We start from the raw sequence: 22,780 nt of genomic DNA, 5'->3' as shown, positions 1-22,780 counted from the left end.
AAATGTGAAACAAATATAAAAAACAGTTTCTTCCAAACTGCAGTGTTTTGTTTATAGCCCCAAGAGAGAACGCGGGCGTAAACTACACTGCCCATAATGCATCGGTGCATGTGTTTTCTTCTTCCCCGGATGTAGCGTCATATGCACTGACTGTCAACATGCAAGATGGCCACACATCACAGGCAAAATGCTGCTGGGCGGAGAAAAGTACAGGTAAATAGTTACCGTTGAATAATTGCTGGTTTTCTGTCAGCGGCTTCGTGGCTGCATTCAGCTCAAAACGCGCCACCCGGACATTACCGGATGATGAAAAGCGGCCGCAGAAAACAGTGTGGCTGTTACGAGTCATGACACAAGCCGGCTAACCTAGCTAGCTTAGCTGACATTACTTGTTCGCGTCTCCAGCTAATGTTGGCGTCTAATTATCACACGCGGGGGTTTCTAACGTTTCTCATTTCAATCCATATTTAAATGGATATCATTAAAGTTTAGGCTCATTTTGTCATAGCGGGTTTCTGGCGTGTCGTCTCTGCAGCCACTCTGAGCAGTTGCGGCGTTGTGGTTAGCTTAAAACTATATCTGGGCTCGGTCTAATTGCTGGGGAAAGTACGTGCTTCTGGCTGACTGAATCGTGCTTTTGCTTTTATACCGCAGTAGATGTGTAATGTCCCTGTGTCTGGTCATGTTTGAGTTAAAACGATGGGGAACTCTTCAATATTACATTTGACTCTAATCGAGGTCACATGAGCCATTAGCTAATAACACTTCAGTGATTGAACTGTTGCCAGTGCTTGGAGGAAGTTACTCGAAAAGGAGACACGTTAACTGCTTATTGCGCTCCTTAAATTATAATAACACTACATTACATATTACGCGAAGGGAAATCAACCACATTTCATGAGTTTGTCGTCCCTTTACATTTTAAGGTCCTGGCAATTCTTACATTTCCAAGCCAATCTTCGGTCGTTTATCTGGCCGTCACCTTCTCTCTGTTGTCTAAATGACTTAGTTTAGTGTTTTTAACAGACGTAAAATCACTGAATATGTATTTTTACGACCGATACCGGTTCTGACGCTTGGGTAAAATACAATTATATGCATGATATCGCTTAATATTGCAAATGATCCCTCAATGTTTACATGCAAAATCCACAACCTCATAATGTAGTTACTGGAAAATGATATTAATAATAATTAACTGAAATACATTAATATAAAAATCTGCATTTGTGTTCCACCGTTTCTTTTATGTATCTGTAAATACTTTATGTCAGTATGGAATGTCTGGGACTTGTCTTGGCTTGTTTTGTTGATGCATCATCTGGACTGTAGTTGCTTGTCCACTTCTCTGCGGAGGAGATGGGATTCTGACAGAGTAGAGGTTTGCACGTCACTCTGATGTAAGCATTTCCACGTATTTCCTCTTGTCCTCTGTTATGCTTTATTCACGCTCTTCTCGCCTTCCTGCTTCTGCGAGCCCCCAGCAGAAAGATCAGTGAGGCGAGGCTAGATAGTTTCTCTTTGACACTGGTGTCAAGTGAGAGTTTATGTAGAAATGCAGTAATACAAATTTCACATGAGAAACGGTAATTGAATCTGATATCATAACCGCAGTAATTTCATATTGTAACGCTGTAAACATTGATCATTAATCGTGTTGAAGAGGCATGAAGTGGGCATGAGGAGTAGGGGTGGGGGTGGGTGGGGGAATAAGACTGTGGGTGTGAGAGCATCTCTTTGTGTTTCAGGTCTCCTATGTCATTAGAGATGAGGTTGAGAAGTACAACCGAAATGGGGTGAACGCGCTCCAGCTGGACCCGGCGCTGAACCGGCTCTTCACGGCCGGGAGGGATTCCATTATCCGGATATGGAGTGTGAACCAGCACAAAGTACGGCCTCGTCATCTCTGCATCTATATCATATATTCACTATACGTATACACTTGTACTGATGCCACTGGATAGAAGCTTTGAAAATGATTTGTTTGTTCTGTCACTGCAGCAGGACCCCTACATCGCCTCAATGGAGCATCACACAGACTGGGTTAATGACATCGTTCTGTGTTGCAATGGAAAAACATGTGAGTGTGATGACTGATGACGGACTCATGAAGGTGCTGCTGCAAAGCCTTAAGCATTTAGTCTGACAGATGCTTTGGTAAACACTGTCTCTTTCTTTTGTAGTGATATCTGCTTCATCAGATACCACAGTCAAAGTGTGGAATGCACATAAAGGCTTCTGCATGTCAACGTTACGAACACACAAGGACTACGTGAAAGCTTTGGCCTACGCTAAGGACAAGGAGCTGGTGGCATCAGCTGGTCTGGACAGGCAGATCTTTCTTTGGGATGTGAACACGCTAACGGCACTTACCGCATCCAACAACACCGTCACCAGTAAGTATCCGCTCCGGCAGCTGTGCCAACTAGAGGAGCTAAACTGTGCCTGTTCCACTTTGAGACGTACTCATACTCTGATTGTGCATCAGTAACCCTCGCTCTGATTTTTCTGCAACAGCCTCATCGCTCAGTGGGAACAAGGACTCCATCTACAGTCTGGCTATGAATCAGATGGGCACAGTCATTGTATCCGGCTCCACAGAAAAGGTTTGGCTTTCAGTCCGTGGCTCACATTCAGTTAAACCGCACCAAGGCTCCTCAGCGGCCACGCAGACACCTTCACCTTGTTATTGTATTAACAATGAAGCTGAAACTTTATTAACAATTCAGTATAATCTTAATCTTAAATATCAGAACTACATTTTGTGTCACACTTGAATCTGCATCATGATGAAATCCCAGCAAAGTCCAGATATTTAGCATTTCCCGATTTCTCGTGGCATGATGGAACAAGTGAGTTGCAGTTGTCTTGCTGTTCTCACATTTATGCTCTCTTGCATTTGTGTTTGAGTGTTGTAAGGGCTGCTCTACCTGCACCAACCTTGGAGTACAGCTGCATTATATTTTTTGATATAGGAAGCCACTCCTAATTGCGCCATTGCCCCCTATTGGCCTATAGTGTAAATGTTCCCCTAAAAATAAATTCACCAAAATTACTAACACCTATATTGGTGTATATACCTCTGCTAATGAGGTTGTGTTTTCATCTTTTTATCTTTGTCACCAGGTTATACTCAAAGTTATGAGCAGATTTCATGAAACCTGTACAGATTTTGGCACTAACTTAGGCGTACAAACCCCAGAGTGATCTCACAATAGGTGTGATCTGCTTAACAATGCATGCACTGGATTATTCAGCACTGTGGCTCCACACTTGGTGGCAGTGATGCATCATTAAGTTGACTTACCAAACTTTAAACAAAGACGAGGAAGAATATTAAGCAATATGGCTGAAGTTCATGAGGGTCTGAGCAAGAAAGGGTCAGAAGACTAAAAGTACAATCGAGTTTTAAAGACGACAATACACATTGTTTGACATCGATGGCATAAATCCTGTAAAATGTAAAATATTATAAAATAGCATTCTTAGAAGCTTTGACATTATTTCTGGCTTGCAACCTGATCACATTTTGTTCATCATAATGGATCATTTTTAAGTTATCCATATTAAAGTGGTCGAAGTATAATGACTTCATTACTGTATTGTAAATTGGGACTTGGAATTGTCAGTGTCTCCCTCCTGTCTGCCTAACTGTACAAAACAGACGGATGGACACACACTCAAATTCTATACGTACAGTATATTCATTATTCAATTAGTTGTCAACATCATCAGTAGATGAATTGATTGTCAAAGTAATCAATAGTGGCAGTTTAGTCAGGACTAACTCTGCTAGTTAGGGCACTTAAGAAACAACAAACAAAGACTTCATCTTCCCTTTTTTTCCATGTGATACCACACATCTGACTTGACATTCGCCAGATTATACAAACAGCGGTTAGTAGAAGTCCAGCTACTTTGAAAATACAGAAACACTTCCTCACCCCGCAGACCCATTAATGGCGTCACTTTCTTTCTCTCTTCAGGTTCTGCGAGTGTGGGACCCTCGGACATGCGCAAAACTGATGAAGCTTAAGGGTCACACAGACAACGTCAAGTCACTGCTGCTGAATCGAGACGGCACCCAGGCGAGTTGATTTGTCTGGAGCAGAGATTTGTTGGGTGTTAATCTGGGCCGCTCTCCCTTTTTCCCCTTCATCTTATTCTAAATCTGAATCTCGTCCGCCCCGCACAGTGCCTGTCGGGCAGTTCAGACGGGACCATCCGCCTCTGGTCCCTCGGCCAGCAAAGGTGTATCGCCACTTATCGAGTGCACGATGAAGGCGTGTGGGCCCTGCAGGTCAACGAGGCCTTCACACACGTCTACTCTGGAGGCAGGGACAAGAAAATCTACTGCACTGACCTGCGCAACCCAGACATCCGTGTGCTGATCTGTGAGGAGAAAGCCCCGGTGCTCAAGGTAAGGCGACCCAGATATATGAATCCAGCTGTCAGTAAATGTGTTGTAAAATGAAATGTAAGCTATTTGCTGACAGTAAATAAGCAGGAATCTGTGGGTCACAACAACCCATTTAGAGTCACTCAACCTTTGGCTCTCTTTCTCTTTTACTCAGATGGAACTGGACAGATCTGCTGACCCGCCTCCTGCAATTTGGGTCTCCACCACCAAGTCATCCGTTAATAAATGGGTAAGCATGCGTGACACCTCTGAGATCGCTGGCAGGCTGTCAGCCCCACAACGCTGCGGAGCTAAAGTCCCACAGGCTCTGTGCGGAACTCTGTGAGATGAGGAAAACCTTGATTCATGATTATTATTCTCTCTGTAGCCTCTAAAGGGAATGCACAACTTTAGATCATCAGGGGAGTACGACAACGACTGCACTACCCCTCTGACACCACTGTGTACTCAGCCCGAGCAAGTCATTAAGGGTAAACCTGTGTTTATTTATCCTCCAAATGGTTTGGTCTGTTCCTATATCAGATTTAAGTAAACTCCCCCATTGTGTGTGTGTGTGTGTGTCTGCAGGAGGTGCCAGCATCATCCAGTGTCACATTCTGAATGACAAGAGACACATACTCACCAAAGACACCAACAACAATGTGGCATTCTGGGATGTCCTCAAGGTAAACACGTCGGCACCTACTCTTCCTTTCTTCCAGACCTTCTCCTGCCATGGCATCGGACATTAGCGCTCATTATTACTGGCCTTAACTTTGTTAATCTAAGATGTAAAACGTGTTGGCAAGCAGGAGTCTGATCAAATTCCAGGCTGCACTCTGCTGTAATTAACAATGTGTGCGTATGGGTATAGCAGGTTTGGCATCACATCCTATAACTGTTTCCAATTTATTCCTACTTCTAACAAATCACCCCACAGTTCAGTTAGAAGAGGGCCGATGTGCTCATTTGGTTTCTACTTAAATCTGAATGATGTCGTTCTCACTCGGCCCTAATGACTCATTTAGAGTTCTCATCTGTGTTCTTCATTTTTTTTTCTTTCTTTAGGCTTGCAAGGGTGAAGACCTGGGGAAGGTGGAGTTTGATGAAGAGATTAAAAAGCGCTTCAAGATGGTCTATGTGCCAAACTGGTTCTCTGTTGATCTGAAAACTGGGGTGAGTCCCAAAGCTCGCCCAACTTCTCATCTCTCTCAGGCCCTGATAAACATGAAATCATAAATATAATTGCTTCTCCCCCCCCTGGTTCTATGCGCCGATGAACAGATGCTCACTATCACACTGGATGAGAGCGACTGCTTCGCCGCCTGGGTGTCAGCAAAGGACGCAGGATTTTCAAGCTCTGATGGATCTGACCCAAAGCGTACGATATCTGAGCTAATGACTTTTGATGCATGATTAACTCTTAAAGCAGTAGTTAAAGCTATGACCTTTTTATGAAAGTTTTCTGTCCCCTTGTGTCTGCAGTGAACCTGGGCGGGCTCTTGCTTCAGGCTCTACTGGAGTTCTGGCCCAGAACTCGCATCAACCCCATGGATGAGGAGGAGAATGAGGTCAACCATGGTAAGGAGACGGTTGGCTGTCACTATTTACAAATAATTCCATACTTGACTTACATTTATACACATTTTTGAGTATCAGCAGTATGCATCTGGACTCTGGACCTTTTCTGACACACAGTGAATGGAGAGCAGGAGACCAGGGTCCAAAAAGGAAACGGATACTTCCAGGTGCCACCGCACACGCCAGTCATCTTCGGAGAGGCTGGAGGTAGAACTCTCTTTAGGTACGGTGTTACTATGATCCATCCATCTACCGCTTAACCTGTTCTGAGTCATGTGGGGACAGCCCTTTGAAATGTCTTCTGAATAAAGCAGGTGAACCCTCGGGCCCTGCAGCCATGTTGTGTTGAAACTTGTTACTGAAGAAACCTTGGTAGAGGCAATTCAAAGATAGATTCCCTTTCCATGATACGGCCAGGTGTGTAATAGAAACCGCAGGTTAGTAGTTTCCTCACAAAAAGCCTTTGTGTTGTTTGCTGCAGGTTGCTATGTAGAGACTCTGGTGGAGAGACTGAATCTATGCTGCTGAATGAGACTGTTCCACAGTGGGTCATCGACATTACTGTAGATGTGAGTATGGAGATTTTCTTTGAAACTTTTCTCTATTAACTCCTCTATTAACTTTTCTCTATTAAAAACAGAGAAGGTACAATTCCCCCTCTCTTGGTTTATATTTGTTTTTGTATTTGTCTCTTCTGCTCAAATCCGGAATAACACTCAGGTTAAACACATATGATGGTGCTCAGTAGTTAGATTGATTTGTGTGTGTTCTCCCTTTTCTCTTTCAGAAAAATATGCCCAAGTTCAACAAAATCCCATTCTACCTCCAGCCCCACTCTTCCTCTGGTGCAAAAACTCTGAAAAAGTGAGTTGTTATTCTTTTGTTTTCTCTGATCTGGACACTTTGGGTGCAGGCCTGCGTAGCTCACAGAGCTTTTATTGTGTCATGTGTGTGTTCTGCAGGGACCGTCTTTCTGCCAGCGACATGCTGCAGGTGAGGAAGGTGATGGAGCACGTTTATGAGAAGATCATCAACCTGGACAACGAGTCGCAGACCACCAGCTCCTCAGCCAACGATAAGCCTGGGGAGCAGGAGAAGGAGGAGGACATGGCCCTGCTAGCCGAGGAGAAGATTGAGCTAATGTGTCAAGACCAGGTGGGGGCACGGCATTGTTTTGTAGAAGGCCGACATCCTGTCACTGACCGGGGGTTTTGCTTCCTTTGTGTTCTCTTATTGTATTCATACACAAACATTTTGGGGTTTGAGGTGATGAAAGAGTTTGGAGAGTCTGGATTATTGGATTCTGCTGATTCAGATTCCGTTTCAAGCAATGATGTCATCCAAAGTCATGAATATCTTGGGATTGTCTTGCATTTTGTTAACCTCCTTTTCTGTCTCTCTCAGGTTCTAGATCCCAACATGGACCTGCGAACAGTTAAACATTTTATCTGGAAGAGTGGAGGGGACTTGACGCTTCACTATAGGCAGAAGTCCACGTGAAAGTGATGGTTTTTATAAAGAACTCTTCGTCATTTGCCAATCACCACCCACCTCTGACATGTAGTACCCTAAACCCCATTGTGTGGTCAAGAGTCGCAGTATCAGTGAGGATTACAGGGAACTCACCAGAACAGGCCGGAGCAGCCAAAACACCTGGGAGATAAGTGGTCCGTATTTAGTTTCCTTTTGTTTGACGAATCAGCACTCATTTCTTTTCTTTTCCTTTTTTTCTTTTTTTACATCTTCAACTGCTAGTTTGCTCCTCTCCCGATTGGCGGTTTACTTTGACGCGACCGATGTTCCAGTGTGTTTATGTCCGAGCGCGTGCGTGTGTGTGTATGCGCACACATGGATGTAGTAGACTAAGGTTTGCTCTAGTACATTCCAGAAACTGTCCTTGTTCTACAAACACAAACGTCTAAAACAGTATCACACCTTAAAAGAACTCTCGCTCTCTGGGTTTAGTCACAGTCCCTCGAAGAAATCCTCTGTCTGTTCTGTCGTCGGCATCATCGTCCATATTAACTTGAAACTCCTCCCCAGCTTAGACATCTAATTACCCGCTGAGCTTGAATCTCATTGACACAAGCAGACGTCTTTGTCTTTACTTTTTAGCTGTGCTGTGATCAATGGACTGAATGTTCCTTTGTTTTTGTAAATTTATGTACAACACGTTTGATTTAAGTGACTCTTTTTCCAGCTGTTCTGTTTTGTTGTACAGTTTACTTAAAACCGACACTTATTTTGTTTCCGAATCCCTAGAGCACATTCATGGTTATGATGGTAACTTGACTTGGATGTTAAAATTGCATTTGTTGTACTCACTTACAACCCTGAAATTGCAGTTTACTCTTAAGAATGTTAGTAGTTGTCCAAGTCATTGTAGCAATTGGGAAATTATATATAAGGTATATATGTTTAACAATAACGATGCTTAATGCTCTGTGCTTGGGTCATGAGCAGTGATTATGTTGACAATGAGGGCTGCTCCTAATGTATATTTCATTTAGATTTAATAGGAATTCAATTAAACAAATATAACTAAAAAGGGGAATCTTGCCCCCGTGCTATATATTCTTGTTCAATGGTAAAAACGGATTTCTCTCTCGGTGTCCAACCAAGCGAATACAGATGTTTTCACTCGCAAAATATTCTGCAATGAATTTCACCCTGGAGATGGGATGTGTGTGTGTGTGTGTGTGTGTGTGTGTGTGAAAATGCCAGTCAAACACTTTTGAGTGCGCTCTTAATTGGCCAAAACAGAACGGGTCCCGTAATTAGGCCATCACCCCTGCAATATCCCTTGTTGTAATAATTTGTGAATGATGTATATTTTAGGCATTGAAAGAAATAAATTGGAATGGTTTAACAGTTACGGATTTATTGTAATTATAAAGGGACGTTTCCTCTGGACTGTGACATGTAAACATCGTGGACAGAACCTTTTTTTTTTTTTCTTTACAAAGGAGTCTGGTTGTTAAAGCATCGACAATTCACCCGTTACATTCATCAAAACTGTTGCAACCATTCCTAATAAAAAAACATTTAATTTCATTGATAAAATATCTGTAAAAATACTTTATTTTACACTAACTCCTAATTTGAAAGTGAAAACCTTTTTTTAACGCCTAGAAATACATGAAACTGAGCTGAGAGCAGCGTCACTCACTTTGTTTACATGCACATTAAAATGGCATTTTATTCATACTCAGGTTAAGTCTATCATAGTTGCTGTTGTTTCAAATGTCATGTCAACACCATAACGCAGGTGTAATTGAGCTTAAAGGTGAGGAATAACTCGATTACACAATAGTAAATCCATTTATTCAGACATGCAATGGTGGGAATAAGACACCGCCACATGCGTTTCCTCTACAGGACGACTATACTCAGATTGGATTTCGCTAATTCATCACATCTATTCAGAGAATGGAAGAATTCTATTATTGTAGTGTTATCCACGACCCAGACTGAGTATAGTGAGCATGTAAACACAGTGACTCTGACTACTTGCATATGGAAGCCTGTCATCTATTCGATTATACAAATTCCCCGTAAAGTAAGGAATTCTCTTATTGACACAGTACTGCATAGATCACAGAAATGTTGACATGATGACAGCTTTTAGAAACAACTCCAGCTGTGTCGGCAGCATACTTTGCTTATAAACGGATTACAGGTAGCAATGCTGAACAAATCTACACACTGACCTCATCAAGGTGTAAAAAAAACAACTACAGACAGATTTCTTGCTTTAACAGAAACAAAAGGGACTAAAAATTCACTCGTAAAAAGACAACAGCATTCAGGAGCAACATCGCACACGTGGGCCATGAACTAAAAACTTCCCTGAATGCCATCCTAGAAAATAAAGCTAAGGATTCTATTTTTTTTTTTTTTTTTTTTAAAAAGCTCCTTTCTGGTCACTTCTTCAGAACCACAGCACTGGATTGAACGCTGCACTGAGAGACGCGTTTGAATGTAACATTAACTCAACTTAACTGGAAATGCCCACAGTAACTGCAAGACGTGGATTTAAGGTGCAGCAGTGCTTTGCACTCATTAATGCGTGAGATGTGATTCCGTGTTAGTGTAAGAACAGGTGTGTGTGTGTGTGTTTAGAAGTAGTCAAGTGTTCTCTCTGTGAAGCAAAGTCTCATCTCCCAGCTAGGTAAATATGATGATGTAATGTAATTTCTCTCCGGTGCCCGGTGTTGTGTTCCTACATACATGCGGTTGCTGGAGCAGGTTTCCAATGAGTCGTACAGTCCTGTACTACTATCTGAACTATCAAGAGGGTTTCCTATGTAGTGTTTCTTTCTTTCCTGATTGTCAATTGAACCTTTGAGTTTTTCCCCAATCTGGACTGACACAAGCTTACCCATAGACCGGCTCTGCGGCGAGTTGGTCCGCTTCCTCGTCCTCGTCCTCGTCCTCGTCCTCGTGATCGTGATGGTGATGGTGATGGTGATCGTGATGGTGATCGTGATCGTGATCATGGCCACAGCTGTGCAGGTGAACCACAGGCTGAGGCTCCGTGAACTCCTCCAGGGATCTTGAGATGTCAGGCTCTGCTGAATTCATGATGTCCTGACCAGGAGGCTCGTCCTCCGCCGATACGACGACAGACTGGGTCGGGAGGAGGTCGACAACAGATGGGCATGGAGGGTCTACATCTGGCACGGGAGGCTCAACAGCAGGCTCAGCAGCAGGCTCAGCAAGAGGCTCAGCAAGAGGCTCGACAGGAGGCTCGACAGGAGACTCGACAGATTCTTCCTGGGGAGAAGGTGCATCCATAGGTGGACTCTGGGTGTCGCTGGAATCGCTGGTAGAGTTTTGCAGATCTGTGTCTTCTGTGAGCAGGTGAGACGGCTCGGCAGGCGGGATGGGCGAATCTGTGGAAGCGAGAGCAGAAGCGAGGTCCATGGCCGCCTGGCAGCTCAGCTCTGGTGGCTCAGCCGGGTCGTCTGCTGACGGTGAGGGCGGTTCACTATCCCCCATCTCCACTGCACAACAGGAAGATTGATTTAGTCTGGATTAAAGAGTAAAGATGGCCGCCAGTAACACCCATTTGGACAATATGACATATCTGTCAATCTGTGTTCATGTCTGGCCCCCAAAAATACAGATTTCAATCCGAACCCCGGGCCAGCGACAATCTTACAGCATCCAATACACACAACTTGGCGCTAACTTACCAACACCAGAGATGTCACAGTCCTTCTCTTCCTGCATGGTCAGTGCAGTGTTGGTCATGTCAATGGACGATGTGGACAGATCCAGCCTGTCCAACAGGTCTGACATGTTAACGGTCGCCGTCGTCGAATCAGCCTCAGAGAAGCCTGGAAAACAAACAAACGGTTAGATGCATGAAGACAGGAGTCACGTAGATTCCTCAGGAGGGCAAAATCTGGATCACTGGACTCACCGGGGTCCATGACTCTCTGGATGGGCGGAGGGAGAGGAGCGTCCTGCAGGGAGACTTGCTCCAGGTCTACCATGTCTTCACTTGGGCTCGGAGGTGCCATCAAGTTTGCCTGTAAACACAAAAGAGGTAAGATCCATCTTTACTGCCAGGAGATTACAGCCAATACTCTTTATTAGTACTGAAGGGACCAGATGAAGCGTTCACCTCGGTGTATCCATCAGTCTGTGGCTCTGGAGCGTCTCTGAGCTCCTGATCCTCCAGTCTCTCTTCAGGAGCAGCATAGGGAGGCGCCGCCTGCGATACATCAGGATTGGCTGGTATTCTGTGCAAGTAGCCGTAACCGATGCCACAGCCCAGACTAAGAGTGAGGCGTCAAGAGCAGTTATCAGTCACTGTTACACAACTAACACTTTCTATAACCACACTAATATCTCTGAAGACACACCAACATGTAGCCGGGGAATCCACAGCTTGATCCACATACCTCCCCTCTCCTCCCCATGCTCCATTCGGTGTGACCACCACCTCTCTGCAGACATCAGTGTGTGTGTTATACACCAACAGCTTCAGGGGCTTCCCCTCATGGGCCTCGATCAGGGAGAAGAAGTCTTCAGACTGCAAAAACAGCACCTCCGAATTATTTATAACAGTTTCTTTTGTCTTACATCTTCCAGAAATGATGGATGATGTGAAAACACGTCTTACATCTTGCAACACTTGATCTGCTCCAACGATGTAGTCAGTGTGGGGTTCAAGTCCCGCCAACGCAGCAGGCGAACCGGCAACCACATCCTAGTGGAGGGAAATAGAATGATGAATCTGTGGAAGATTTAGAAGCACAACTTGGTAGGAATGAGTGTTTCGCAGCTCACCAGGACGTGCCAGACGTTCTCATTGGCTCCTTGGTAGCTGCAGAAGCGAACGCTCGCACCCAGCAGGCCTTGGCCTCCCCACATGTTACTGGGCACCACGTCCAGTTCACGCACGCTCATGGTTTTAGAGCTGAGCACCTCCATTCTCACCGGCTTCTCCGCGCTGGCGCTCAGGATCTCCTTCAGGAGGTCATTCTCCTCGTTCTGGGATACAACAAAAGCAAGCAGAGGAGTGCATTTAACTGCAGATCATAAATAAATAGAAACAACAAAATGAAGTAGGAAAAAAAAAAGGAGAGGGCATACAAAGGGGAAATACAGAGAGAATAAAGTAAAGAAGGAAATACATGTGAAGGTAGTGGATAGTAGTCTTTGGTTCCCATAGAGACGGGCCTATATATTACATGTATCAATGATAAGAAGTATGACAAAGGAATAAATGGAACAAAAATGATTATCTGAAGATGAACTGAAACGCCTCACTTCATAAAACATGACATAAAAGTGACAGATCTGTAAACAAACCGATCCAAATGCTTCATAATAACTGTGTTTTTTTTTTTTTACATTAACGAGCAACAAATCAACAAATTTACCAGTCGCCTGTTGTCCAGTGACAGAATGAAGTCGAAAAACGGCTGCAGTCCAGCTTCTTCTGCAGGGGAATTCGGCTGCACCTGTTCAAATAAAACAAAAACAAAACGATTTTCTATGAGGTTTGTCTTTCTGACATTTTTTTGAATTGTGGGGTTTTTTCACAGAATGTTCCAGAAGATCTAGAATGTGAAAACCGTCAATAATTTCACGAATACAGTGACTTCCTTTATAGCTAAATTGGTAATTTAATGTTTCAACCCAGTGTATTTGTAAACGGTTTAGATAGGAATAATCAAATTCACGATTTAAATGAGCGTTTTGGTGTAGAAACTAATTTTTATACGGGATTAAATGTAATCAGTCTCTACGTCATTCATTTCTCTCCTCTTAAACAAAGCACCTCTCTTGTATCATCTCCTTTTCTTCACGCATATGGTTTATGTATATTAATCCGTATTACCACACACTCAGACACATTTTAACACTTATTCTAACACTGTTGGTGCTGTAGTGGCTCCATGTTTTAACCCCGCTGCCTGGAAGAAGTTACACCAAGTTACATTCCAGTTCATTTCTTCATTATAAAATCAAAGTTACGCTCGAGGAACAGTTTGTAATTTTAAACAGCTGGTTGTTTAATGCCACCTCAGCACAGTTACCGGTGTTTCTACACTGACGCGTTACTTAGCGCGATACACAGCTTATACACACACACACACACACGCTTGACACTTGAATAGATGTGCGAGCCTTACAGCGTGGACGTGGTATCCATACGTTCCTCCTTCGGACACGGTGGCACTCTGAGATAAACCCATTTTGTCCTAAAAAATAATAATTATATAATCATTAATGCACAGGAGAGCGTGAGGTTTACATTTGACAATCCGCGGCCATCTTGATTTTAGTCCAGAGCAATCGAACATCGACATGCTGAACACGCGTCAACGACCACTAGATGGCGGTATTGCTGCTGCGTCACGAAGTTCTTCCCCTTTTTTTTTGCAATTTGTTTTTATTGAAGCAGATATTGTACATGACATTGTGCATACAGGTGTAGGGTATTTTGGAGATCCTTTCTTATATAGAAAGAGGGGGAAGAGGCGAGAGAGATAGAGAGAAGGGAGGAACAAGTGGGCTGGAGTTGCAATGATGTCATAGGGTACATACAGAACTTACAGGATGATGTCAAACAGCAATGTAGGCTAGTTCATAGGTTCACATCATAAGTTGTGATAGAGAGAGAGAAATAGGGGAGAAACAAACAGGAAAGGGAAGAACCAGAGAGATGGCTTCCCACCCCGAAACCCCACCCAACCCCACAGTCACACAACCCCGCATTCACACAAGCCCTTCCTGGAAGTTCTTCCCTTGACTTCATGTGTAGCGTCACCGAGAAACACACTCATTTGTAACATTGATCACACAAACACAATGAAATGTGTGATACAACATTTGCTAATGTAATTGTTTAATCAAACAAAGTAATTCTGAGAGGAAACACAGCGTAGAAACAAAATGGCACAGTGAATCTCTCTCTCTCTTACACACGCACACACAAATTGAGAGCGTATGAACAATAATGCTCCAACTACAATTATTTTAATAGTAGTAGTAGTAGTATTTGTCTTAAGATTATATGGTGATGTTGTGTAATAAATATATGTACATAGATAATAGTTCAAGGAAAGTTAAGTCAGGAAACGTATCAAGAATGTAACAATAATAGTACATTATACAATTAAGCTTACCCCAATGTTGTTTCTCCATGTGACTCTCAAGAACTACTATAGTGTTCATAAAAGTACCACTCAGTGAATTAATAAATACAAATGTTTTATTTCATTAGTCCAAATACAGAAATGTGTTATTTTTCATCTTTTATACAAAAAAATCCACCACAAGATGTTCAGATACTGACAGATAACACATGGGTACTGACTAAACAGCGTGTTATTTCTGGTAATTGTTTAGGTGAACTTGGATGAACCTGTTTATACCACAGCCACCTGCCAGTGATGAAAACAGACAGGACAGACTTAGGAGCAATAACAATGGAAACTGGCAGCCGTATCTTTTGTTATGACAACATGACTTCAGTATGGTGCTTTAAAAATAGAAGATGCCAAAGTTACACATAATGCACAGCCCAAGCCTATCAGAATGGACTATTCCTCTGTAGCTCTTGTATGGTCTGAAATTATACAGTAAATCAAAAATCAATACATAGATTGATGTAGAGTATAAACAACAAAGACATAAATTAGATTACTCATATGGAAACAAAGGAAGATATTTTTCTGCAATTGCAAAAATCTCCAGCCCCGAAAATATTTACTCAGTCATTCTTTGTTTATTGAAATATCCTAAAAACTATACAAAACAGTGCTCTTCCTTAAACGTGCTCGTCAAAGTTTCCATTACGTCGACTGGTTATCAGCGATTGGATAAACCTGCTCTGGGCTGGGCTCAGACAGGCCGATAAGGGACTCCAGGAGGTAGGTGCTCGACTCGTTGCACTGTGGTAAAGTTGCAGTGCTGAACAGCTGGAAATGCTGAACGCTGTCCGGGTGTCTGTGGCCTTTAAATGAGCTGTGCAGCGGGCCGCAGCCGTAATCGCTGTCAAAGAACTCCAGGTCGGAGTCTGAGGAGAGACTGAGGTCCATGTATTGGCTGGAGGAATAGTCCACTGAGGGGGAGGGGGTGTTGGGGAGGACCTCCAGACAATTATCACACAAGAAGTCCGTGGTTTGGTTTGCATTTTCATCCAGGTATTCCCCAACGCTTGTATAGTCTGTGAATGTGTTGGCTGTGTTAGACAGTGATCCCACGCTGTCTGCAGAGGGGCTGTAGGTGTTGTTGTTGTTGTGCTGGTTCAGCGGTTTTCTCACGTGTTTGCTTTGGCTGCAAATGTAGTCATTATTTTCCATGTCACTGATGTTGAGGGCACGTGATAGCCCACCATCGTCCACTTCAGGAAGATTCTGACTGTTGCTAAGGTTGCATCCTCCTGCATCACTGTCCTCGCTGTGGCCTGAGGAGCAAGAGGATTCAGTCATGTCACTGCTGCAGCTGCTCTCCTCTACCACAGAGCGCTCCAGGCCGAAATGGAAGGAAGGAGTGGAAGGTATAGTGAGAGGAAGTCCGTCGTCCTCCATTGTAAACCCAAAGGGGCAGCTTGGGCCCTGTGCCGGCTGGACATTTGCCCCGTACTCTTCAAGGTCCTCTGGAAGTCCTATCTGGTCCGCTTGGCTCAGTGTTTCATCTTGCAGTCGCGACTCCAGTTTAAGTCTCATGATGGTGTGAATGTGATGGGTCCGAACTCGCCTGGAGTCAAACTCGAAGCGTCCCTGAGTGTTGCCACAGCCGTCCTTACTGCAGCCACATGGGAAGTTAAAGCGGTCCACCTGGAGGACAAACACAGCAGCATTTTTAGAAAACCAATGCAAACTCATGTTGTTTGGTAGATCTGATCCCAATGCCCTCACACTTTACGCCATTTAACCTAATCGGATACTAGAAAACTGATAGAAGTCACGTGACATGTAGTCGTGTAGCCGCAGCCTAAGTGTAATACCTGGCACTTGATGCCTGCCAGGCTGCACGTGCAGGTCTCAGGTTCACAGAAGCCCTGGCAGTCACATCCACAGGCCTCCCTGGAGAGACGCAGGGCGTGAAGCTGCCTCTTCTCCTCCTTGTCGATTCGCTTCACCCCCGCCGCCTGTAGGAGAGCCTGTCGTTGTTTGGAGGAGTACGGCTGCAGGAAACCTCCATCATCCAGCTCAGAATCACTGACTTGGACGTCATCCTGGACCTGATCCACCGTGAGCAGATCTGCTTCTCTTTGGTCGATGGCACCGCTGACCATCAACTGGGAGCACAGAGGGGCACAGAGATTGTTAAAGTAAGTTAAAGGACTCGCTCCAGACTACAGAAAGGGACAGAGATCACTCCTACTCACTTTGTGCTTCAGCAGTAGAAACTTCTCATCTCTCAGTCTGTCTTTGAGTCTCTCCCTGTGCCTGTGCCGTTGCTCCAGTGCATGCTCTGCCACCGTGTACCTCTGGAGGGCGATGTGTCTCCACCCCATGCCCAGGGTGGCGCCCCCCCGGCTGGGCACGCTGGTAAAGCCCTGACAGCGTGGGAAACAGAACACCGTCACCAGGTCAAAGCGCACGCTGCACGGCTCATTGGTTGACTTTGGCCTCTTCAGAATGGACCGAACTGCAAGACATCAATGAATGAATAAGATTACACCTCAATATTACAGTTAAAAGGGCAAGAAAAAGCACTTGAGTCAGCACTTGGACTTTGCTGGAGGCTTTGTCCGCTGTAAGTGTCTGAGTAGCCACTAGATGGCAGATTAAAGGAGGCTGTGCTGTACTTTCTTATTGAAAGGAACTACAATATCGAGGCAAGACTCCGTTTGAACAGTGATCAAGTCAAGACAAAAGGGGGTAAAGAAGTAAAACAGGTTTAAAGGGTGTCAACAGCTCGCTTTCAACTATTTATCTGGCATTCACACATTAGTAAAGCCGAACTCTGGGGTGAACTCTGGCTCTAAAAGCCAGTAAACAACATAGAGAGCAGCTGACTAAGCTCGCCTCAGCTCCTCACAATCCATGTTGCGGCTCTGTTTGCTCCGTGACTCAGCTGTGAGACTGATAATAGACTTTGAAAGTGAAGAGAGCCTCAAAATAACAAGCCTGTAATTGTCGCACATTAGCTGGAAGACTGCAGAGCAACTATGTTATATTTTGACTGGCAGTACTGCGATAAGCAACATTGTTAGTGTCCGAATGAGGCCATTTGATGCCACTTGTTAAAAGAGATCGTGTTATTCAAATTGATTCTACAACATCCCATTGTTTATGTAAATGATCCACACAGGCGGCACAGAGGAGAGCTTTTCCCTGTGCTTTATCTAAAATGGCCCATAGGTTTGTGTTCTCATATCAGAAAGTCATAACAGAGCTGCTGCACAGTGATAACAGACACTCCTACAGTAAAACACACTGATGGGAAACAGCCCAGATAAGGACAGGAGGTTTACATTAGTTTACATTTTGAAAGAGGCGAGAGAGCGGCGCCTGTTTGTGAGACTCACTGGGTGGACTGGCGGGCGCTGCGGGGCACCGGGGAGTGAAATCCCGGCTTTCTGAGGAGTTGCTCTCCCCGTCGGACCCCCACTCTGAGGAGGAAGGGGACGAGAGGGAGGACAGAGGAGAGGAGGAGGAATAGCAGGGATCTTCATCCACCTCAGTAAACTTTCTCTTGAGGACCTCCCTCATGGTTTGGCAGTGTTGGTTGACCAAAATTCTGTATGAACACAAAGCAAAAAGTGAAATACTGTCAAGAGGAACAGTGAGTCGGTGGTGTTCGTTGAAAATGTCAATAATTCAGCAACAACATCAGGTATTACATGCATGAATGCCCAACTGTCCACAGCAGTCGTTCTTTAGAAAGTGACAGAGGGAGGAGGGAGAGCTTCATCCTGCATCTCTGCTGGTCGAGCCGGTTTCAGGGCACGAGTTTGTTTAGGCTAATTCAATCCTGATAGTGATTATCCTTTATAAGAGATGTCCAAATGTTTACTATAACTCCACTTACTGCCGCACACATGAGAAAGAAAAAGAGAAAATCAACAGCTCCTTTTTCTTTTCCCCACAGAGTAATTAACATTCCGATGATTCCTCAAGTTTTTTGTGTGAAGAATACATGGAAACAGAGCGTCCAATAGCAGCATCCCAGGGATCCGGGGATTGGGGGGAGGGGGGAGGGGGGTGAACAAGGAAAATAAAGAACTAAGACAATAAAAGAGCTTCTCAGTAGAGTCATGAGAGTAAAGTTTGTTACATTTGTTGTCGGAAAGAAATAAGAGCCTGTGACCTGTAACATCTGACTGCTGCAGGTAAACTGTTGCTTTAGACTTATTATGGACTATAATGGTGACGGTAGCATTGTTGTCCTGGTTAAAGTTAAAGATCTGCAGCACTAAGTCCAGCCTAAACAACAGAAACGATTTGACCTCTGCGTGCTTTAAAACCCACAGTGATCCCACAGCAAACAGTCAAACAAGCAGCTGAGCAGGATTTAGCCGGTGTGTGTGTGTGTGTTTGTTTCCTCAGAGTGAGGCTACACAAGGTAAAAAGAAAATGGTGAGCGTGCTTCTGCAACGTAAACCACCAGTGACTGCCTGCTGCTGGTCACAGGGCCGTAGCCAGGGGGGGGTTACTGTATTTCTGGATGATTTAAGTAAAATTTGAAGAACACTGTAGGAATTATACCAAAATGATACAGTTTTACAGTTATACAGCCCTTTTTTTTTCACTCACACTGACGGGTGACCTCATAACTGGTTACAGTCGTCTGCATCTGTGCTGACAGGCTGCTGCAGTGCCAACAGCAGGCTGCCACTGAGCCACAACACACACACACACACACACACACAGGCATTCAGTGTCCACAAGACAAGGGGCTTCTGATTGTCTGTAGTTGGCAAATATGCCTGTGTGTTAGCGTGTTTGCGTGAGTCTGTGCAGTGAGCAGCTTCCTGGATCCATCAGCAAATAAGAGGTGAAACAAGAGACAGCTTCTTGCGCCATTACAGTGTTTACACGGCAGAGCTCTCCGCTGCAAAGGCATTTTGATGCCTCGGCTGAAAATGCATCCATGGCTCACAGCTGTTTGTTTTCTTCAACATGTCCATGAATACTTACTACGTTTCTAATTGAAGTTGCAGACAGTGCAGTATCAGTAAAGCACAATCATTCCCCATTCACACCACAGTTCAGCTTCACACCTGACAGAACTTAGTCTGAACATGAAGGAACCCACTGAGACAACATCAATAATTTAAAGGTGCAAAGCAGCAGCAGCAGCAAACATCGCACACATTGAAGAGGAAGAAACGATGTGACTTAACAACCTGAAGCCACAATTACAAATAAAAAAAAGTTGTATTTGTTTTTAATTACTCAAACGCCTAACTGAGCTTTCATCAAGTCTGAGAGAAAGATATAGTTAATAGATCTGTAATTGTATTTTTACAAATCTGTTCTGTACAAGGTTTTGCATCATTTTGCATGAGAAACGTCTTCTATGGGACATTTATTTTGTATTAATTGTGAAGGCTACAAAAAGCCAATTTACCTGTAAATTTAGGATTTCTGCATTTAAATTGAATTTGCACTTGGAAACAAAGAAGCTATGAATCTCCATCTTATCAAATACATCTGTTATTGAGTTCTAAAATTCAAACTTCAATGAATTTCCTCGAAATGAGTCTTAGTATCTGGCGTCAACATAGAATAAGGCAGTCAGTCAGTCATCACACTGCTCATCATCTGCCCCACCAACGTCCTGGTGCCTTTCTGTAATTGCTTCCAGGTTTCTCAGCAGCTTGACTTCAGCTCCTACTTTCATTTTCATGTTGTGGTCAGATGGTATCAACGAGTTACTTGAGAACCAATCTCTTGATTTGCATGGCAGCTTCTAAAGACATTGACAGTCGCTTCCTCTGCATGCTGCAACTGGTTTCTCTATGGAATTTGAATGTTGCAAAATGGCTCATTAGCTCTATTACTGATGAGTATTAAACACCTGGAGACCTAAACTACCATCAAGCACCAACAACAATAACGAAACATTTACTGTATTCACGCATTCAAATCCCTACAGGATCCCTACACAGATGTCACAGTCGACCTCTTCACCCCCGACACAGCACAACACCACTTCATGTCCCCGCTCACTTTCTTCCAAGTGTTGATTGATAAGTTCTGAGCCTGCCAGAGATCTGCCATCTTACTTGGATGTATTAGGATTATTAATCTTTCACCATGATCCTCCTCTGACTCAACCCAGTTCTGACAACAACAATGAAAGGAGTTTAACTTGTCTCCACTGTCCAAAAATATCCTCTGCAGCTGATATGACATCACAAATCTGAGGCCAAATAGGTTCCAGCAGAAGCCTCCTGCTGGAGGAGAAGGTGAAGGTCTGAGAGGGCGGAATCAGGTGGGTACTGAACTAGTTCAAGTGCAATGATAGAGCACATAACCACTGCATGCTGGCCTAGTTTGTGTATCTTGCGCAACTCACTGAGCCTTGCATACCTCTAGGTATTGTAAGTTACACGCACTGAGCTCGAATGAACTCATCTGATATGAAATAAAATCTCTTTATGAGTGACGTTACTTTCACACACAAGAAATTGAAGCCAGAAATAAACAATCGACACAGCAGTCTTCATACAAGCGACGTCACAGCGTCATCCTGCACGAGCCAAACACAACAAACTTACTCTCCTCCTGGAACGCAGCCACGCAAAGCTTCCAAACATTATGTGGCATTAAATCGGAATTTCAAACGTAAATGCGAATTTGTAACAGAAATCAACAACACTGGCAACAATATTATAAAAAACGACAACACACTGGCTCATATTTACGCACATTTTACATACATAAGTCAGCTCTAGTCAGAGGTTGAAACGATCAAAAGTGATCAGTCAGTGTATAAAGTCATCCAGGGGCTTAGATCTCCATATGAGCTCGTTACTATGGTGATTATTCATGATTTACTCACCATGAACGATCAGACAGCATCGTAACAAAGACACAACCCGACATGAAGTTATGCTCCAGTCTGCGATTCGGTCAGCTGAACATTGTGTGTGTCCGTGTGTGTGAATGTGAGTTTACACACACACACACAGAGGCTGCACAGCTGCCAAAGAGTCAATACAGCACAAGATAGTTCACCCGCACTAAAACACGGACTCCGCCTACAGGCGCGTGGACCAGCAGCTACACCAGGAAACAATCCATCCAGTCAAGCGTTTAACTTCCATTTATGAAATGATTGATTTCAGTGTGTATTTAGAAGTTTAAATTTAAGTTTGAAAAAAGAAGAAGTGTTTTTAAAGATTTAAGAGTTCTTCTCATTTTTCAGATTCAAACTAAATTCAATATTTCTTAGTTTTGTTGCAAACTCTTTTAACAGAAACCTTTGGCTGTTAATACTGCACTCTTTTCTTCTTCTGGCCTGTGGATAATAAGCCTGCTACACGTTCCCTTTGTACACTTCTTCTATTTTTCTTCCTCAAATGACACCTTAAGACACTGTACACCCTACACAAGATTATTTCAAGTCATTCCTCAATGATGAACCAATAAAATGATAGTTACTCTTGTGCAGTAACCTCCAGCTAAACCTGAAAAGGCTCCAGTCTGTCTGTCTGCATCCTGTCTCCTGCAGGCAGTGGTGAGAGGAGGTGAACCCTCTTGATTCCTTCTATCGTCTCTGTATCAGTATCTAACAGAGGCCCAGGCTCAGGACAGTCAGCTTCCTGTCTGAGCTGTTATAAAGTTGCACAGCCAACAATGTGATGGTGAATCAGTGACCTTTGACCTCCAGCTGGACCATCATCAAAAGTCAATCAGTAACTAATTAAAGAGTATTTGGGAATTTTACATTTCTTTCTTTCCAAATTAAAAACCAATGTCAATGAAAAGGAAAACATCAAAAATACCGTTTTACCTTTGACCTTGAAATGTATCACTCATCCGATTCTGAGCGACAGTCGTGTGGGCAAACACTGCGAATGAACCTCCTGACACATAAAGATGCTACGCACTGCACAACAACACTCTGCATCTCTGATTCTGCCTCCTGTCACACACAATGAGAGCAAACTGTCACTGTGCTTTTACTGAACGTTGCATAACTCATAGTTAACCTACATTCTGGCAGCCTCTCAGGTTGCTGCCATTGCCTCCTGTGGCCCAGTTTCCAGCGATGGCCCACATACTGAGAAAGTTTGACAAAGCTGTGAAACCGTGCTCCACTTCCTTTTGCACTCAATTCTTTTGACGCCTCTTCAGATCACTTTCCAATTTT

General features: G+C 43.8%; 3 protein-coding genes across 4 annotated transcripts; 1 reads left to right on the top strand and 2 right to left on the bottom strand.

Annotated features, from left to right (window-relative positions):
- Positions 1 to 158: 158 nt before the first annotated feature.
- LOC143010035 (WD repeat-containing protein 48) lies at positions 159 to 8,859 on the top strand. 2 transcript variants are annotated; one of them, XM_076162157.1, is made up of 19 exons: positions 159 to 213; positions 1,749 to 1,889; positions 2,002 to 2,080; positions 2,184 to 2,396; positions 2,518 to 2,606; positions 3,883 to 3,897; positions 3,987 to 4,088; positions 4,196 to 4,420; positions 4,575 to 4,649; positions 4,788 to 4,890; positions 4,988 to 5,085; positions 5,468 to 5,575; positions 5,684 to 5,780; positions 5,885 to 5,980; positions 6,098 to 6,203; positions 6,462 to 6,549; positions 6,768 to 6,844; positions 6,943 to 7,135; positions 7,385 to 8,859. In XM_076162157.1, the coding sequence occupies exons 1-19, from the start codon at positions 166 to 168 to the stop codon at positions 7,478 to 7,480; spliced, it is 2,049 nt and encodes a 682-aa protein (XP_076018272.1). In that variant the 5' UTR covers positions 159 to 165; the 3' UTR covers positions 7,481 to 8,859. The 2 variants fall into 2 exon arrangements, with proteins under 2 accessions (XP_076018272.1, XP_076018273.1); XM_076162158.1 differs by lacking the exon at positions 3,883 to 3,897.
- A 1,037-nt stretch (positions 8,860 to 9,896) lies between these two features.
- Positions 9,897 to 13,799, bottom strand: gorasp1a (golgi reassembly stacking protein 1a). Its single transcript, XM_076162159.1, has 9 exons — positions 13,633 to 13,799; positions 12,877 to 12,957; positions 12,281 to 12,484; positions 12,114 to 12,200; positions 11,893 to 12,023; positions 11,613 to 11,766; positions 11,409 to 11,517; positions 11,179 to 11,322; positions 9,897 to 10,986 (listed from the first exon to the last, which is right to left on the bottom strand). The coding sequence occupies exons 1-9, from the start codon at positions 13,693 to 13,695 to the stop codon at positions 10,358 to 10,360; spliced, it is 1,602 nt and encodes a 533-aa protein (XP_076018274.1). The 5' UTR covers positions 13,696 to 13,799; the 3' UTR covers positions 9,897 to 10,357.
- Positions 13,800 to 15,222: 1,423 nt separating this feature from the next.
- LOC143010184 (cysteine/serine-rich nuclear protein 1-like) lies at positions 15,223 to 21,598 on the bottom strand. Its single transcript, XM_076162392.1, has 5 exons — positions 21,467 to 21,598; positions 17,985 to 18,196; positions 16,839 to 17,101; positions 16,455 to 16,748; positions 15,223 to 16,284 (listed from the first exon to the last, which is right to left on the bottom strand). The coding sequence occupies exons 2-5, from the start codon at positions 18,166 to 18,168 to the stop codon at positions 15,298 to 15,300; spliced, it is 1,728 nt and encodes a 575-aa protein (XP_076018507.1). The 5' UTR covers positions 18,169 to 18,196; positions 21,467 to 21,598; the 3' UTR covers positions 15,223 to 15,297.
- Positions 21,599 to 22,780: the final 1,182 nt, after the last annotated feature.

This window comes from Genypterus blacodes, unplaced genomic scaffold, assembly GCF_046128005.1.
Source record: "Genypterus blacodes isolate CSIRO-AG114 ecotype Tasmania unplaced genomic scaffold, CSIRO-AGI_Gbla_v1 ptg000120l_1, whole genome shotgun sequence".
Taxonomy (NCBI): Eukaryota; Metazoa; Chordata; class Actinopteri; order Ophidiiformes; family Ophidiidae; genus Genypterus; species Genypterus blacodes.
The sequence above is the reverse complement of the archived record's forward strand: the minus strand, read 5'-3'. Positions and strand labels throughout refer to the sequence as shown.

Coding starts and splice junctions, on each gene's coding strand:
- LOC143010035 (XM_076162157.1), top strand. CDS start 166: ATGGCCACACATCACAGGCAAAATGCTGCTGGGCGGAGAAAAGTACAG. Junction 4,891..4,987: donor GCCCGAGCAAGTCATTAAGG/GTAAACCTGTGT, acceptor GTGTGTCTGCAG/GAGGTGCCAGCATCATCCAG. Junction 5,781..5,884: donor TGATGGATCTGACCCAAAGC/GTACGATATCTG, acceptor TTGTGTCTGCAG/TGAACCTGGGCGGGCTCTTG.
- gorasp1a (XM_076162159.1), bottom strand. CDS start 13,695: ATGGGTTTATCTCAGAGTGCCACCGTGTCCGAAGGAGGAACGTATGGA. Junction 12,958..13,632: donor ATGGATACCACGTCCACGCT/GTAAGGCTCGCA, acceptor TTATTTGAACAG/GTGCAGCCGAATTCCCCTGC. Junction 11,767..11,892: donor GCATGGGGAGGAGAGGGGAG/GTATGTGGATCA, acceptor CCTCACTCTTAG/TCTGGGCTGTGGCATCGGTT.
- LOC143010184 (XM_076162392.1), bottom strand. CDS start 18,168: ATGAGGGAGGTCCTCAAGAGAAAGTTTACTGAGGTGGATGAAGATCCC. Junction 16,749..16,838: donor TTCTACTGCTGAAGCACAAA/GTGAGTAGGAGT, acceptor CTGTGCTCCCAG/TTGATGGTCAGCGGTGCCAT. Junction 16,285..16,454: donor TGGCAGGCATCAAGTGCCAG/GTATTACACTTA, acceptor TTTGTCCTCCAG/GTGGACCGCTTTAACTTCCC.